The 18,977-nt window shown below is 46.6% G+C and overlaps 1 protein-coding gene across 3 annotated transcripts in view; it reads left to right on the plus strand.

Annotated features, from left to right (window-relative positions):
* The window catches only part of Prkca (protein kinase C alpha), a 405,865-nt gene extending 397,620 nt beyond the window's left edge, over positions 1-8,245 (plus strand). For all 3 annotated transcript variants that reach the window (XM_020165212.2, XM_074045803.1, XM_074045802.1), the window contains one exon: positions 1,810-8,245. In XM_020165212.2, the coding sequence (XP_020020801.1) occupies positions 1,810-1,974 (165 nt within the window). In that variant the 3' untranslated portion in view covers positions 1,975-8,245. The remainder of the gene's footprint in view (positions 1-1,809) is intronic.
* Positions 8,246-18,977: the final 10,732 nt, after the last annotated feature.

The following is an 18,977-nucleotide window of genomic DNA, read 5'->3' on the forward strand; positions in this document are numbered from 1 at the left end:
GTGCATGTGGGGTGATGTAACTTGCAGACTCTGCCTCTGCTGACCTCTGCTCTGAAGCGCTTTGTGCTCTTCCAAAGAAAAGCATCATGAAAACATGGCGTGTGAGCGTGGAAAAAGCTTTGCTGTTCCATCTATGGGACATAGGCCTCCTGGTCTGTATGGCCTCCATAGAGTGACTTAAAAGGCCCCCAAACAACCTCACCACATTCCTCCACTGCACACATCCCACACATACCCCTGTCATTGCACTGTGAAGTGTCCTTGGGTTCTGAGTGGATGGTTGCTTACTAAAATGAAAATAACTCCAGAAAGGAAAGCTGTTACTTACAAAAACCTCATTTTGAATTTAGGACATACTCTCCACCTCAATAGGTACTTACAAAAACCTCATTTTGAATTTAGGACATACTCTCCACCTCAATAGGTACTTGGAGCAAGTTTTATTTCATGTAAAGAGGTAGGAAAATTATGATGAAATGATTCTCTAGAAAGTCTTCTAGAAGATAGAGAAGGGAGGTGAGAAAATACAGCCCCTTGAGACTGAACTGGTCTTACTAAGAAAAAAAATCAGTAATGTGTATTGAACCGTGACTGAGTCCCAGGTAAAACCTCACATTTGCTCTTCATAACATAAGCCTGAGAGGGAGGTATAATAATTCTCTCACTTTACAGATGAGAGAATTGGGTGGACCTCCCTTCACAGTTTATTAAGAGCTGTCCTCTGTTACAGATCCAAGAATGCCTGAGTAGGTTAAATTTATGCTAACTCAGAAGTTATGTTGCCCATATTCTGCTACCGGCAGGTAAAAGGGCAATAATTTGTAACATGTTCAAAATCATTATTGGTAACACCAGCAAAACTCCTAGCTCTCCCTGTTTCAGAGTCACCTGGGGTCCCAGAGACTTTGATATGCCACAAACCTTCTAGGTGGCTGGAAAAGTGAGGAGGACACCCCTTTCCCCCAAGTTGAGTCAGACTCCCAAGCAATGCTGCTTAAACAACTATGCACTGTGTTTCTGATACAATCAGAGGGCAGTTCTCCTGGAAGCCCCCATTTGCACAGTTTCCTGTGGACCCTGGAACAGAGTAACATTCAAAACAGATAGCAGGCTTTATTCTCCCTCCTCAGCTTCTCCCATGGCACCTGTGCACACCTCTTCCAGCCTCAGACCGCCTGCAAATGAACCCCATGTTGACCTGTCTGCCACTTCAGCAGCTGTCTAGATGTGCAGCATTCTGGCTGGAACCTGGAGCATGTCTCCCACCCCTGACACCACACCTATCCCATGTGGCTTAAAGATTAGTTTAAGGACTGGAGTTCCTAGAACATCCCTGTTGATGACAAAAATATACAGCTTTGCTTTATTACAGATATTGTTGCAAAGACCAGATGTAGGAAGTACCTCATTCTCTCAGTTTATGGGTGCCTGCTGTCCTAACCAACATCCTGGCCTTTTCAACATGGAACCACGCCTGATGGCCCTGTGCACACAATATTCATGCTCATACCTCCGCTTGCTCAATGAGGCGAAAGTGAAATAAGAAAGGCTGTCTCTTGTTGCTACCTTACTGCCCAAACTGCATTTTCATCCAGAGTTCTCATTTGAGGATATGCAAATCTTTATAATCGAGTACCTGCATTGTTTGCTGTGCAGGCTTCTGATTCCAGCAGGCATGCAAGTTCTCCCAAGATTCTTCCTGCCTAACCAAGCTGTTTCCTCAAGCACATCCCTCTCCACCAAGTGCTTTCAGAACCCCCTGCATTTCATAACATTTACTGAACTTTCCTTTTTCTTTTTTTTCCACAGTGTGGCAAAGGAGCTGAAAACTTTGACAAATTCTTCACACGAGGGCAACCTGTCTTAACACCGCCAGATCAGCTGGTCATCGCTAACATAGACCAGTCTGATTTTGAAGGGTTCTCATATGTCAACCCACAATTTGTGCATCCGATCTTGCAGAGTGCAATATGAAACTCACTAATGAGAGCAAATGCTTCCCCATCCCCCAGCCTCCCCAGCAATGGGAAATGATCCTTAACCCTAAAATTTTAAGACCAGGGCCTTGTGTCTTGTTCCACATGGAGGCCTGAAAATTGTAGGGTAATTAGTTCACATGTGATCAACTTTTCAGGATCTCCCTCTTACAACCAAGAACATTATCTTAGTGGAAGATGACATAATGTACAGTGTCCAGTTTAATTACATAGCTGTCACATCTGGCTATAGGTTAACCCTTCCTAGAAAGCAAAGAGACTCTAACCCCTTTTTCGGTACGATTTGATATATTCTCCACACCCTCCATCTATGGATTTTCACCATCAGGATCCCCCAACCAGAGAAGTTAAAAGTGAACCTATCCTAGCCCAATGGGCTGGAAACATCTTCACCCAAGATGTCTTTGGAATCAAAGAATGGGGAGCCCAGAGAGTGAGCAAAGAGTGATTGGGGGTGGGAAAGGCTTCAAGATAAACAATGCATCTGTTGTCTGCTTCAATGGAAACCGTCCCTAGAATCTGAGAGACCAGGATGAACCTAATCACTGTTCCCATCTTCATAACTCAGCCACAGTCCAGCAGTTTAAGAAAGAAAGAGAACTGCAGATGACTGTTGGGTAAATCTATCATCTGTTACCATACTTGGTTGATAACTGTCTTGATATTTGCATTCTTTTAAAGAGGCCAAATTGTCTACAGATGTTGCTAACAAGCATGTGAACAGATCCAGGATAAACCAGCATGTATGTATGTTCATTTTAATCTCTGGGAGATTATTCTTCGATCCAGGGTGCCATCAGTAATCATGCCACTAATCACGAGTGTTGTTAGCCAACCCCCCCCACACACAATATTTTGCTACCTATGTTGTTACCCTTTCTAAGAAGCTGAAGTGTACACCCCACCCCCTTTTGTACTTATTTATTTAATAAGCTGCAGCGTCATTTATGAAAGTATGATGTACAGTAACTTAATCAAAGTATCAACTCAAGCACCAATCCCCATTGGTTGATTTTTCTGTCCTTTCTCTACCCTTTGACATCCATTTAGGGATGAAAACTAATATGGTTTGGGTTCCCATTTCCAGTTCCTGTTGAATGACACACCTGGAGCTGTAGAATCAACATACCTGGATGCTTATTAGCAATTCTTGCTAGAAAGATTTTAATATGTTTTGCAAATGCATCATGCAATGGAGTTTGCATGTTTATAATAAATCTTAAAAACAAATGAATCTATATTATTGATATAATTGTATCAACTATAAAGAGTATTATAATTTTATAAGACACAACTGTGCTATATTTGTAGAGATTCATGTTTCCAGTCTGCTTTTTATGATTAAGTTTTAACTTAATTATTTGTGCTTTCTCCTCCCCTCCTTCCCTGCACATTAGCACTGTATCAGATATATTAATTTTCTAATGTAGATCTAATTTCAAAAATGAATGGCTACTTTACATGTTTTAATTAGGCTTTTACTATATGTATGTATATGTGTGTGTATATATACACACACACACACACATATATATATGTATATATATATATTTTTGATTCTACCTGCAAACTAAAGTTTTGTTTGTGGGGAATTTTTTTGAGATGAAATGCTCTTAGCTTCTTAATGTCATCCTCTCTTTGGGTTCCTCCACCACTCTTCCTCTTGGGGGCAGCAGGAAGTGTTGACTTTAGTATGACTGGTATGTTTGTGTGCATGTGGCATTGTTAGGGCACCTGGGCTGAAATGTGTGAGTGTGTGTGGGGTGTGTGTGTCTGTGTGTGTGTGTGTTCTTCCTTTCAGCTTGTGACTATGGAGTCTCTATCTAGGGATGTGAGGGATGAGAGACTCCCTTCTTGTTCTGTGTACCTGGACACAGCAGAAGCGTGCAATCCGTCTTGCTGCCCCAGAATGACACACTGTTTGCTCCAGCACACACAGACTTAATGAGACAAACTGTGCGTCAGCCTCTGAGCACAGCCATCTCCTGCAGTAACCACAGATTCTTTTCAAAAGCAACATATTTTCTTCCAACTGTTGCTAGAATTGGCTATTCCAGTCTTGCAAAGAGTACTTCTTTGCAAGGTCCAATGCAAGGTCCTCAGAAGAGCCAGGCTTCTGCAGCATAAAGAACAAGTCAAAACGAAGGTTCCTATCAGTTCTCATAGAAAGCTACTCTATTTCCTCCCAAAAGCATCTCTCAGCTAAACGCTTCTTGTTATTACTCTCTGGCTGTTTTCCTGAACATACAACCATAAAGGGTCTCTGAGGAGAGACATGTAAGTGTTACTGGAAACCCCTGATTGGAAGGAAAGGTGAAGTAGAGAATAAACAGACCAGAAAAAAAGCACACTTAATGGACCCTAGAGTTCTAAACTTAAAAATGGTCCTCACTCAACAATTCCTAAAGTACTGCTCGTCAGTGCACATTCTGAAGATGCAACCTCATCAGGACATCACATTTGGGCTGACCAGTAAAGGAACTGGTTTGTAGAATGGGCCTAGGAGATAAGAGGGCCAGTTCCTTGCCCGAGGGGGAGCATTAATAGTGCTGGGCTGCACCTGCGCCCCACAAGATGAGGAAAGCCTCAGAAAGGAGCACAAAGGACTAGTGCCATGTGTCCTAGTGTGTCCAGATGCCTGCTTGTTTTAAACGAGAAGTAGGCTTGTTTTTCTCCTTGGAACAGCCAACACAGAGTTCCAAGTTATTCCTACTTCTCTAGGAAATGCATTCAAGCTGTCAGCTGGCTTGTGTTCTTAGAGAATGTCGGACAACATTTTTCAAAGAAAGGACCCTGACATGGCACCATCACCCTGCCTAAGAAACAGCAGCCTGAGGAACAAACTTGAGGAGAAAATGGTAAAACTTGGGACCAGGAGTAGTGTTCACCATGTAGCCTGTTTTCTGTATTGCTCAGCGTTACATTTAGATACCAACAAATGCTTTAAAGATCTGAGCAACCCAAGACCATCACTGCTGAAAAGGCAAACTTATGTGAATACACAGTCAATTGACCAAATTCTATGGCATTGTCCCTCTTCCAAGACCCTATGTGGAATGGAGTGGCAGGGAAAGGTCTACTTTTTGAGCTTGAGCAACTGTGTTGGAGACTGGCAGCAGAAGGACACCTTGAAGGATTGCTTCCCTGGGGGACTCTAGGAAGTACCTGCCCCTGATCACTGCCTGCATTGCCAGGGCCCGAGGAAGAGAATCTAGCACAAACCGAGTCTCCATAAGACTCATCAGGCTTAAGGCCATTGAAGTTATTTTGCATTATTTTCCCTTAGAAGGTGGCCACTACTCAGTGGCAAAGCTTCCCTCCAAGGCTGCAGGCCAGTGGGCTGGCAGCCCTGCTTTTGCCATTGCATCTGAAGTCACCCAGTGCTTGTTCTGAATGGAAAGAGCTGGCATGTCCTGCCAGGTGCAGCCCTCGGGGGTTAATAAGAGGCTCATCTCCAGGCAGAAAGTAATTCAAAAGGCATATGAGAAACCCCAGGAACCGATGTGTTTGCTCCTCACCATGTCTGACTCTTAATCTGTGGCCTAGTTTAAGTTAATACTGAATCCCTGTCTGCCTTTCCTTATGGGATGTATTAGCCTTTCATTAAGAATTCTGATAGAAAACCAGGGGTCAACACCTGTATGGAAGCTTAGCTGAGATTGTTGGTTGAAAGATTATCACAGGCCAAGATCAACAAACCTAGCTATGGGTTGTTGAACACCTCTGTGAGCAAAAGCCCTTAGCAGAGTGTGGTGACTTGCTGGTTAAGGGTGTTGACCCCAAGAAAGCCACCCATTGTCATGTCAAGCAGGGAGATGTTGGTGGAGGCTGAAGGCAGACAAGTCAGAGATGAGTAGGGTTTGAGTGTATCTGGAAAGACACGCCTGAGGGAGAGGGAGCTGCAGTTTCTCCAGAGGCTGTGCTTTGGAGGTTGCTGGTGCCAATGAAGTTAACATCTATTGGTCTTCAACAGTGTGGTTTCTGCCAGGGACACAGTCTGTTGCTCCTCAGAAAATACCCCCAAATGTCAACGGCATCCTCAGCAGTCATGATAGCCCTGTGTCCCTCCCTAACTTGAACTGGCTCACAGTTCTCTGGAACCCTGAAGTGAAAAGAATCATCCTTTCTTCTCTGTGCCTTCCTGCCAGGAGTATGGAGCTGAGAATGGATGGAGAAGTTGCAAAGAGAGTTCCCACCTGCTTCTATTAGCAGGAGAAATGGGGGGGGGGGGTTGCCGGGCTTTGTTTTCTCAATATGTAAGAGGGAGGGAAAGTGAGTCTTAGGGTTTTAAAAGCCTCAGAAAGTTAACGCCATCTGACAGTCATTTTCTCACCTTGGTCTTATGAAGTCACCTACGTGTCGTGTGCACACATCACACTGCTTCCTGTCTCTTCCTAGCCCCGCAGTGGTAGGAGGACCTGTTTCCCCACTGGTCAGAGATGGACCCTGAGCCAGAGGCTAGAAAAGAATGACGAGCTTGAGAGTTACGGGACCGTGATAGGCATGACAGTGTGAAGGGAGGAAAAGGGCATCCTGTTATTAGTAGCTTCACATTAACTTGACAAGGAGCACTGGGAACTATTTTTAAAAATCATTTTCCTTGAGCTGTTTGAGCTACCATTTATGAAAAACGCTGGACTGTCGACTTGCGTGTCATAACCCATTAGGGCCAATGTGGTGAGTCGAGGGAATGCCTCGACTAGATTTTTTCTAAAAAAAATCTAGAAAATTGGAAACATTTTCCTGAGTTATATATGGATGAGGCAGTTACCTGGAAATGGTGACAACCACAATCCTTTGATGTTGGAACTCTGGGAGGGTTATAAGCATGCAGAACTCTGACCCTGTGCCTCTCATCTGTATGATCAGGTGTCAGTAACCACATAGGACACACTCAGTCATCAAATAGCCTTAAATGACCCTACACTTAAGCCCACAAGTTCCAAAGACTTTTCTTAATCTAAAGGAAGAAATTAATTTGTCAATTCCAATAGAACAACTGACCATACTGGACTATTTGTACTTTTTTATAGAGAACTTTAATAATTCTTTTAAAATGAGTTTTTAAAATGAAGCTCTGACACTTTCATAAAACTGCAATCTCATGGAGCCTATAGAAGGATTCTTGGGTCAGCTAGAGCACCCCCACCTGCATTCCCACTGCAGATGTTCCTCTACTGGTGGGGTACAGAGAATCTATGGCGCTGATGCTCTGTTTTTAATAGTCACTGGGGGCAACTGCCTAAGGCTTAGTGATTTCCAGCTATAGGAAAGGTGGCCTACTACCCGATGCGGCCCTAGGAAAGCATTCTCAGGGGTCTGTAGCACCCCTTTCCTTACTCTGTGAGGCTCTGTAATATTTTGGCAGGAAGAGGGGGCACTTCCTTAGCTCTGTCCCCAGTCCCCTCTAGTCCCCAGGTCACTTACGTTTGGTGAAAATTCAGAGATGCCCCATAAGGATTCTGCCCACTGGGCAATTCGGAGATACTTCAACATCCCAAGAAACAAGCAGCTGCAGCAAATGTGCCTACTGCATCTGTTTCACAGTTACCATGTATGGGAGTAGAGGGGATGCTTCTTTACAGAAAATGGGTATCCAGTCCACTTTATAGGAACCTTTTTTTTCTAATTTCTAAAATAAGACAAAAGGCAGCTTTGCACTTTCTGATTAAACTTTGTCTACGTCTATGCTCACCTTCAGGAGCGTCTAGTTCTGTGGTGGTTTGTAGACCTTTGTTAATATTCTTCCTGGAAGGATGCCATGCTTTTCTTGAGGGGTTTAGTGAATTGTTCAACATCATACATGAAGGCAGGTACTATTTTGAGTCTAAGGGTTTTCTAAACTTGAACTCACATCCTTATTGTTAAGGTCTTTCAGAATATCTTTTATAGATGGTCAGAAACATTTGAAAATGCTTTTCTACGTGATTTTTTTTGTTTTGTTTTGTGAAGGCCATGTTTCAGTCTGTAATTGAAAAACATCAACCAAGATCCCAAATGTGTATGGAGGAAGAAATAGAGGTTGGTTTTTTCCTTCCGTGGAAGCATCTACTGACAATGGAAGGGCCGTGGAGCTGTCACATAGCATTTGGTTTCCCAGCAGGTGAAACGGATGTATACATTACTGCATCGCTTTCCTCGATTTGTATGACTTCTGATCTTCGTTTGCATGATCTGCATTGTTAGACACATTAATTGTAGTTTGGAAGCAAGTGTGTATGAATAAAGGTAATGACCATTCCTCAGTATGCTTGGTCTCCTTGGCATCCCTTTGCGGCCTGCAGTTATTTTTTGATGAGGTGTTCATTTAATAGCATTTGACTCTGGACACATTCTGTACAGTACTTTCTTTTCCCCTGTTTCAGGCATGGCTCTCGATTTAAAGTCACATTTTTTTTTTCTTTAAAAACTACATGCTTCAGAAAGCATTGTGGCACACACCTATAATCCTAGCACTTGGGAAGCTGAGGCAGGAGGGTGGTGAATTTGGGGTCAGCCTGTTTTATTTTATCAAAAAATAAAACATTAAAACAATAGTTTGAATCAGAATCCAAACAGTAACTGCGATAAAGTAGAGGCAGGTCCTTCCTTCATTCATTCATCAACCGTTCATCAGTCTCCTGCCCTGGGCAGCAGTCATGCCTGGTCCTGGGAACACAGTGATGAGAAAGAGAAGTGTGGCCCCTGCCTACATTCTCGCACCCCCCAAACTTCAGGGGACACGCAGCAACTGACGAGGATGTCATCCAAGCATGGATGGTCTCCTTCCCCTGGAATGGGGAGTTCCAGAAGGACTTCAGCCAAGTTTTGAGGATTTTTCCCACAGAAATAGATAGTTTTCACACATCCTGCCCACTAAGCTATGGACTCAGCTTCAGGACTGTGCCACTTTGTGTCCACAGCCCCCCCATCTGGTATTTATTCATGGGTAAAAACTGGGAGAAAACGTTAAATGTGGAACATTCAAAAATGCCCAGTGTTTTCAGGTGTCATACGCATGAAAGATTAGCCTCAAAATCATAAAAACAAAACACAATTTCTAAAAGCCAAGGATCAACCTTGGCCAAGTCTGTTCATTTCCTCACCTCCTCCTTAGGGGCTGCTCAGCCCCCACCCTCACGGCTGTATCCCAGTGGCATTCACTTCCCTCCCCACCCGCAGCCCCTGGGCCTGCCCTTTCAAACACACTCTGTGACCAAACTTGCCTTTCCTGGGCTCTCATTGCTCAAGGCCATGCTCTCAGCCCACTGAGTAGATTACCAGAGTGTTAGCATCACCTGGGTTACTGTTCTGCTCCTAAGGTCCTCCGGTCACAACTGTTAACCACTAAGCAAGGCAGGCACCTTTATCAGCAAACTCCTATATTAACACACCTTCAACGTGCCCTTCCATGGTTGCAGGAGTGGCTCAAGCCATAGAGCATCTGCTTGGCGAGCACGAAGCCTTGAGTTCAAACCCGAGTCCCACCAAATACAAAAAGCAAAACACAAAAAAAGGGCTGGCGGAGTGGCCCAAGCAGTAAGAGCACCTGCCTAGCAAGTGTGAGACCCTGAGTTCAAGTCTTAGTACCACCAAAAAAAAAAAAAAAAAGGGCCCTATTTTCAGCTACATTTATGACCCAGGACCATTCCCGTCCTCATTTAAACCATGTGCTCCATGGACCGTGAGCTCAGCATGCCCCAAGAACAGGTCTGCCATCTTTCCTTCTTAAATCATGAGCTTAAACTGAGCCTGCTCGGGTATGTGCTGCCCCTACCCCGCCATGTGCTCCCTCCATGGATGTGTAGGGGCTCCCCAAATAAAATCCCAGTGCTTTCTCTGTTCAGCATCGCTTTGAAAATGACTCACGTGATCTCCTTACCTGAGGCCGGTGATAAATCTCTCCACTCTTGTTTCTTGACTTTGCGCTCACCACGACGTGAACCACTGCAGCTGGTTACAAACCCCTGCCAGCAGGGTCGTGTCTGGCTCCTGGGCTGAACTTCCTCTGAGCAGGTTGGCTTTACGTTTATCTGTAGATTGTGGCTGTTCCTCCATTGTCCAACAGAGTGGTGACGTGAAGAGTAGTGTATGGTGGCTTTGTAGCACGTCCTCAGCTTCCACTAAGTGTGCTGCTTTGAGTCCATTTCTCCTGCAAGGCAGGATGGAGCCCCTGGGCTCATGCTGCCCAGAACAGCATACCCAAAAGCAGCCAGTGGCTGGAAGGGCCTGAGTTAGTCCACCAAGGTTTACCCCAGAGGTGGCCTTAGAGGCACAGGCAAGATCACCAGCCCCACAAAGGCCAAGGGGCCAACCTGAATGCCAAGTGGTAAAAAATTGTCCTTCCAGGGTATCATATGTCACCAGAGTAGAAGCTAACACTCTAGTCCTTCTACCCGTACTGGTCTCTCCCTTCATGCCCACCTCTGCCCACTCACCCCCGGTCCTTCAGCAGGGACTGTTGAGTCCCTGGAAATCAGAGTTTTCAACTGGGGGGGCATTTTGCCCTCACCCCTAAGGGCATTCGACAATATCTCGACAGATTTTTAGTTAACACAGCTACAGCTACAGGATATTCTACTGACATCTGGTGGGTAGAGGCCAGGATTGCCGATAAACATCTCGCGGTGTCATGGTGCATAGGACAGTACCCACCACAAAGTGTCACCTCGCCCAAAGTCCGTGATGCTGCTGCAGAAAGCCCTATTCTAAAACCTACTCTCAGTCCCTCTTCTACTTTGCTCCATGTCCCCTGTTGTCCTACCCTGAGGTCACCCTGAACTTCTCATGGCCCAGCCTGTAGAGCAGCTGACAGGACTTGTTTGATCTGCTTGGCTTCCCATCACAGACTTGCCCATGGCCTGCCAGCCTCACGTGCCCTGGGTCTGGCTTCTGTTTCAAAGGTTGGGAGGGTGAGCTCTGAAAGGCTGACTTGCTTTGCAGATACATGAGTTCTCTCCTGCCCGACGTGAGCTCTAGCAGAGGTGCAAGCCTGCCCGGCCTGCTTGCTGTGGATCCCAGCAACAAGAACACAGAGTAGGGGCTCCAAAGACTGTTGAATGAGTGGATGAAGGAATGGATCCCAAGACTGCTGGGAGCCTAACAAGGCCTTGCAGAAACCAAGACTAGGCCACGGTCTTGTCCTGGCCTAGTCACAAACTAAGGAGACAAGATATACACACGAGCACAACTTAAGCCTTAAAACCGTCTCCTGAGCAATGCCTAAAAACCCACGTTCTCAATCTCTTCCTTTAGCCCAAAATCTAGAGGCAATGTCTGCCCATTACACCTGAGTGATTGTTTAACGTCCAGAGCTTTCTCTCTGGCCTTTCTTGTGCTCTGGGGGTGAAACTGGGCTTCAGCTAACATGGTAAGGCACACAGACAAAGCCATCTGTTTTCGCACTCTGTCCCCATCCCGAGAGCGAGCATTTCGGTAGCAGGACATCACTTACAGGGTGTGTACAAGAAGTGCTTTTGGCTCTAAGAAAGCAGAACTGGATGGCTCTCCTAGATTCCTTAAAAGAAGAAAAGAAAAGAAAATTCAATCAGTATTTTGCAGGCAGGCCTATTCTAGGCATGAGAAGAGCTAGCTGTAGCTCAAGGACTCAACAGACACAGGTAAAAGTGGCAAAAACCAAACGTATAAAACGGAGTCCAAGTTCATGATACGCATGCACGCACACAAGCACACGCACACACACACTCACTCAGTGATTATCACTGGGGCACTCTTCGGTGACTTCAGATGCAATTATTTGAAGGCCTCAGGTGCCTGTTTACCTGTTCATTTTACAGAAGAGCAAAGAGAATTCCGAAGAGGTGACACACCAGTACCCAGAGGCGCGAACGCCAGGCACTGAGAGCCCAGCTGTGAACTGTGCCAGATGCTTCCTGGAGGGGACAAGGAGGCTGCAGTCCGATGGAAGAGAGGTGGAAAGAGGGAATCACAGACAAGCAGGAGCCAGCCTACAGGAGGGTAGCCAGTGCACAATCTGAACACAGTCCTGTCATTTAATCCTCTCAGCACCCTTGGGACAGAGGTCATTGTTCACATGATACAGATGGGAAAAGCAAGGCCCACACCAAGGAACTGACTGCCAGACACAGAACTAAGCAGCCCAGTGGAGCTGGGACCCAGGTCTCTCTGATCTTCTTGACCTTGGGGGATCAAAGATGCGGCCATGGGAAGGGGCGTAGGACCAGACCCCCCCGCGCACACCCAGGCATCTTCTCTATGTTCCTGGCTCCGTCTAACCTCACACCATTACCGGGGGGCATTTTCTTCTCTTGGCTGACTCAGTGCCTGGGAGACTACATGCCCTTCTGTAACTGGAACCCTCACCCTCCTTCTCCTGACTTTTTTTTTTCACTGTCTGCGTGTGGGAGGAGACAAAAATAGCACCGAAGTTCTCAGAACCCAGCAGGTACCTTGCAGCCGCCCCCACCTGGCTGACTCTTGCCTGGAGAGGCCCAGAAGGAGGAACGGAGCTACAGGCGTGGCTGGCTGGTTCTGGGGCCCGCCCTCCACTACAGGCAGCCCTCGAATTGCCAGCTCTTTCCCAGGAGTCAAAAACCATCCCAGGCGAGCATCGTCTAGCGGGGAGGGGACTTCTCAGAATGAAATTCGTGTCCAGGCAGCTGAGGGAGGAACAGCAGGGCTGAGATGGGGCTGACATGGGGCAGACTTCTAAGTCTAATCCTTTCCCAGGCTGGTGGCGGACATGCAGGACGAGTGACCCATGGTGTGGGCGCAGCCACAGTTCCCAGGCAGCCTGAGACCATGAGGAGACACCTGACCCTCTACAGTGCATCGTGTGACCAAGCTGTGACAGTCAGTAGCTCAGGCACAGGAAATGCCTTCAACTGCTGCTTTCCATTTCTAGTGGCTTTCTTGGAATGAAACCCCTTTGTCGGTTAAGGAGTACTTGTACAGCAAGCATCAAAAGTTTGGGGAATTGGCAGAGACGGAGCAAAATAACATGGGAATATGAGGAACTAGGAATTTGAAGGAAATAAAGTGTTTGACCTGTCAAGGGGACTGTTTCACAGAGAAAAGAGAATACTGGCGGATGACTGAAAGAATGAGTGTAAGTCATTCGGTGGACACCAGTTAAGATTCCACCATGGGGCAATGGGGCAGCACTTTCCCAGCAAGCATTCGACTCCCCCAGCGCTGAAAAAAGAAAGATTCCACCACGAATACAGATCACCCCACAGAATTGCATTTGAGGGCTGCATACTATTCCATTTCAATTCACCCCAATCCATGATTTACTTTTGGTGTGCACGTCCCAACACTTAAATTAGTCTTATTTTTAAAAAAAATTATCATGAACAACATTGCAGTGATTACCTTTATCTTTGTATCTTTACACCCTTGGCCAGTATTTCATTTATTCACTCAAAAAAAAAAAAATCCATTGAGCCCCAACTAGGAGCTGGCGCTAGAACGACAGAGCTAGCCAAGAAAAGTTCTGTGAGACATTTGCATTTCCTCTGCGTAAATTCCGAAAAGTTGAATTCCCAGTCAGTGGCTCGGAACCATTTTAGAGCTTTCCAAACATAATGTCAAAGTGTGTTCAGAAACAACAGAGCGGGGAATCCACCTCTCCTTTTCTTTGGCTGAATTCTTGAAACGGCTGCTACTTTCCAGTGTACCGATTGTCAGTATTTTCTTAGTAGTTTCCATGTCATTAAATTTTTCAGATTTTTCCAATTTTTTTATTTTTTGTGTGGCGCTGGGGTTTGAACTCAGGGCCTCACATTTGCTAGGCAGTCACCCTACCTAGCACCCTACCCACCATAGCTCAAGAACCATGCCCCTCGCTCTTTCTGCTTTATTTTTCAAATAAGGTCTCCTGCTTTTGCCCAGACCGGCATGGACCACAATCCTCCTATTTTCTAACTAGCTGGGATGCTAGGAATGCACCACCACACTCAGCTTATTGATTGAGATAGGGTCTCACTAACTTTTTGCCCAGGCTGGCCTCAACCCTCCATCCTCTGTATCTCTGCCGCCCACATACCTAAGACTACAGGCATAAGCCACTGTACCCGGCCCCAGTTTATAGATTATTTTTAACAATTCGGTGAGGAACTCCTTTGCTCCTGAAATTTGGAGTGCCTTTTGTTTCATTTCCTCACTTTGATGCCTAGAAATCCTGGTGAACATTTGCGAAAATTCTTGGTGCTTGTTTCCTGTTTCACTTCCTAAAACCTTTTCCACAGTGACATTTTCTTGCTCCCAGGTCAACTATTAGCTAATGTTTCTTTTCAGTGTTATGCTGTTCTTTAATGGTTTGTTGTGAAGTGCCTTCATTCATTCATTCATTCAACAAACATTTATGTGAGCACATATACTCTGTACCAGGACTGACTATCGTGTTAGGGTTACAACAGTTATCAGAGCACACGGTCAAGACCATTTTTGTCTTCTGCCTCTTTCTACAGGATTTGAAGTGATTTGCAAGTAAAACACTTCAAACAAATAATTAAATAGAAATAGAACATCAGGACCAAAGACAATAAAAACATCTATTTTCCACAAGGGTCAATAAAATTACTGTCATTGAGCCTCAAACTTGGTTTTGCATTTCCTAGCAACCAAATGAGGTGGGAACCACAATGATCAAATATATGGTTTGGGTTCCAAGAAATGAGGAAGCACACCTGTCCCCCCGGGAGAGAAAGCCTTTCCTAGAACGGAATTCCAAAAGAAACTTTTCGGGAATGATTTTATCACAGCAATCAATGCAGAAGCTAGTCTCACGTGGCCTGTCTTTAGTGATCTATGTCAACTATGAGGCACATATTGAAATGCAACTTCACGAAGGTGACCAGTGGGGAAACTCAACCCCATGTACTGGGAAGCAACCATGATGGCCCACTTGGTCCAAGAAAAGAATTTTGAATTCCTGGAGGAACCAGAACACTGAGAGCCCATGTTTCATCTGTCAGCTTGGCAAAGGTTAAAAGGTCTCTTTAAAGATTTAAACCCAATTTTGGTAAGAGTTGGGGAAACCAGAGCTCTCATCCCCTGTGGGTGGGAATATAAATGGGTGTAATAATTTTGCATGGCAACTTGGTATGTCGCACCAAGAGCCTTACAACTGTGCTGGCACACAGCTACTGTTCTTGGGGAAATTTTTTTTTTTTTTTTTTTTTTTTAGGGAAATAACCAAAACTGCACATAAAGACCTAGGCAGCAGGAGTTGATTCTGCTTGGCTGTTTGAGTTGCAGTAAACACAGATGGACCCAGCCAGGGGCTGGCACTGGAAATCTTTGGACTTGAGTGGATCCAGTTTTTACAGTCACTCATTTAAGCTTCTCAACTGCTCTTTTTGTAAAAATAGTGCAGACTGTTCCGGTGTACTCCTCATCAGGGTTTCCCCAGTGACATCTTGCATAACCATAGCACGTAAGCAGAGGCAGGACAGTGACACAGGACAATGCTGTCGAGGTGTAGACCCATGTCACCCCCACCCTAATCAGGATATGCAACTGTTCTATCCAAAACGTAGCTGGTTTGGGCTCCCCCCACCCCACCGGAGCCCTCCCCACCCCTCCCCACTGCACCACACTCCCACCTGCCCACCCCCTACACCCTCCTCACTCCCCCAACCCTGGCAACCACTGCTCTGTTCCATATCACCCTGACTGTGTCATTTCAAAAGCGCATGTACGGATGCACCTCTCAGGCCTGACTCTTCTTCAGAACTCCAACCCACCACACCTTCCCCTGGCCCCCTCCCCTTAGTCTCTGCTCATGCTTTTAGCTTTCTTGAGCATTGGTTAGTGGGTCTCCCTTTGTTCTTCTTCTTAGAGGGAATCTGATGACTAGGTGTGCTTTTCTGTCAGGCCATGTCATTGAGCACTGGCAGGCCTATGGATTGACTGTCCAGGTCAGGTTCCCACTTCTGGTCCATTCAGCTGTGGCTGGCAGAAGTAGGCTGTTTGGCACAAAAAAATGGCCACCTCAGCCCACCCTGTCATCAAGGAGATGTCATATGGAATTGACATATTATAACTGACACATCAGCCAGGCATGGTACAGTCATCTGTAATCTCAGTACTTGGAAGGTGGAACCAGAAGGATTTTGAGTTCAAGCCCAGCCTGGGCTACATAATAAAACCAAACCGTGGCATATTTACTTACCAGTTCACTGGAGATAGCCTGGATGTCTGTGGCCAGTCATTCCTGCTCTTCTTTGCTTGGAGAACCCTGATTCAAGGCCCCAGGGAAATGGACGCTCAGTGGATAAGTCAGTCATGGCAATTCCTTTTCCTTGTTGAAGGCTGGTTTAGGCCAAGCCTGTGACACTTGAGACCTGGTGAGGACTCCTAGAATCTGATCTTGGCCTCCTCAAGTCCCATGGGAATTGCCTGGGCAGGGTGGGGGACCGGTCAATGTGGAAGGACTCCGACACTTCTTCAGTCTGAGACAGCGTCTTCCTGTGTGGCTTCTCCAGAGATCCTCACCCAGGGACCATTGCCCAGAAACCCACAGCTGCAGCGACAACAATTTACAGCAAAACAAAGCAGAACAAAGCACAATAAACCAACGACAATGACAGAGAGGAGATTAAAGGCCAGAGAGGAGACACAGGAAATTGTATTAGGCTGAAAAACACTGCGTAATCGTTTTGCAAGTTTGGGTAGATGGTTTGTGATTTCTGTGTCTGGGAAGGTTCCTGTCCCCATCCCTGGGCACCTGACACTCACCTGTCCCCAGCTTCCTTTGATTTGAAAGGGGCAGAACTCTGTCCCTCACATGGGAGCTTTGGCCTCTCTATAGAGAGTGACTGTTGCTTGCACCTAACAATAGGGTGACTGTCTAACTACTTGTCCAAGCCAGGACATAAGTGTAAGTAAAAGAGAGAGCTGTTAATTCTGCCAGGACCAAGGACCTCAACCAGGATCCTTCGAAGCAGCTGTAGGTCACCCAGCAATCTGCCCCACCCCCATCTCACGTCACCTTTTGGAAGCTGCCCCTCCGCCACACCAAGCCTGTGACTCACACTTTATTCTAGGGTTTGGGCTGTATTGCCATTTTGGGCTGTGTTCCTCTGTTGAGGGGAGGAACCAGGCACTGTAGGATGGTTAGCAGCGCCCCTGCTCTCTACCTTCTAGAGGCCAGAGAGAATTCCCTCCCAAATGTCTTCAGATCTCACCAAATGTCCCCTAGGGAGCAAAATCACTCATTTCTGGACCGCTGACCTAATCGCATCCCTCTCCACTTCCAGGAAGGCCTTCAGGCCAGCACTGTTGTGGGGGAGGGGAGCCAAAACTCACGTGGACAGCTAACGGGTTTGCCAGCCTCAGAGAGGGACACAGAGCCTGTAATGACTTCTTAGAAACCGTTTCTTCTAAAAGCAGTGACTACACTTGGACCTGCGAATGCCCAGGCGTAACTAAAAGCAGGAGAAAACCACAACCTCTTTGCCTCCATTTTGAATCTGCATCCCTGGCTCTGCACTGTCTCTCTGCAGTCACGGTGCAGACAGAGTCCAAGGAATCTTGGAACCCAATAAGGATAGGACTGATGAGTAAATGTCCTGTGACAGGAGTGGAGACTGCCCCCGCCTCCCCCAAGCAACAATGACTTTGTCACCAATCCTGGGGTGATGATCAACTGACCACACCTGTGACCCGGATGTCTACTGTTTACCAACACTGCTCTCCCCGCCCCAGTTCTTCCTCTATTAAACCTGAAGCTCGAGTCTGTACCCTCAAGATGGGCTGAAGTGCTTACTTTACCTCGTCCTGTGACCATCAGTGCCTTGAAAAATCTCTGCCCTTAGTACTCATGTCTTTATTTGGAATATTGGGATGAGTGGCTGGAACCCCAGAGTTGGGCCTCTGGCCTAGAACTCTGGTTACAGACAAGGCAGCTGCTAATGGGTGTAAGCAGAGAGAGGGCCCCATGGAGGACACCTCCATGGACAATACTTTCAGGAACCTCTGCTGTGACACCCAGGAGCTGTGGTCTGCATGGAAGAAGAACATTGGTGTCTCCCAACCAGCATGGCCTCTGTGGCGCTGGAGAGCCAGTGTAGGGGACAGTGCACTGGCCAGAAATGTGGTACCCCTGACACTCATCCTGGATATAATGAATGAACGAATGAATCCCAGCTCAGTATTCAGCTTCCGGAGTGCCCGTGCACGAGCCCATGGGGGAATCCCGCTGGCCTTAATTTACGCATATGAACGGGGTGATGGATGACCTAGATTCTCCCATGAAATCGCTCACATGGCCTGAAGGGAGATGACCATTTCTTTCGCACAACAGTGACTCAGCTGTAACTTCACAAGGATTGGGTCAAAGCCATGGTAGAAGCCACTGCCTCGTATGACCACAGACCACGTGGACTATGGGAGAAAACAAAGTCTTGCTGTGCTGAGACACTTTGCTCTCATGTAACTGTTTCTTTTGCTGGTGGAGAAATCCCTCAGGACTTATGGCAGGCATAGGGGGCACAGCCTACCCCTTGGTAGGGACACAGCCCACCCCTTCTGCTTTCTGCAGAAAAATGTCTGTTAACACACAGCCCAATAATTCTCAACCAGGGCTGATTTTGCTCCCTGGAGGACATCTGTCAATGACTGGAAGCATTTTGGGTTCTCGGCTGCGGAGGAGACGCTCCTGACATGCAGTGGGGAAAGACCAGAGATGCTGCTGAGCTGTTTTGCATGGGTAGCCCCACCCTCAACAAAGTGTCAATAGCTCTCAAGTTGAGAAACCATGGCAAGAGCGAGGCACGGGGGTTTGTCCTACAATCTAAGGACCAGGGACTGTCACCTCCTCCCATAGGGAAGGTTGGAGGTCTCCGGAGAAAAAGGGGAAGTTAGAGGACAAAGCTCGGGTCCTCTGAGTTTACCCCCTGCCGATACCAGTGTGCGTGAGGTTTGGGGGAGACACCAGATGATCAAGCAGAAGGCACCCCAAAAAGAGAAGCCAGCATCCCTGATTATCCCCTTGGGCTAGGATGCCCCCTACTT

Source organism: Castor canadensis, chromosome 11 (assembly GCF_047511655.1).
Source record: "Castor canadensis chromosome 11, mCasCan1.hap1v2, whole genome shotgun sequence".
Lineage (NCBI taxonomy): Eukaryota > Metazoa > Chordata > Mammalia > Rodentia > Castoridae > Castor > Castor canadensis.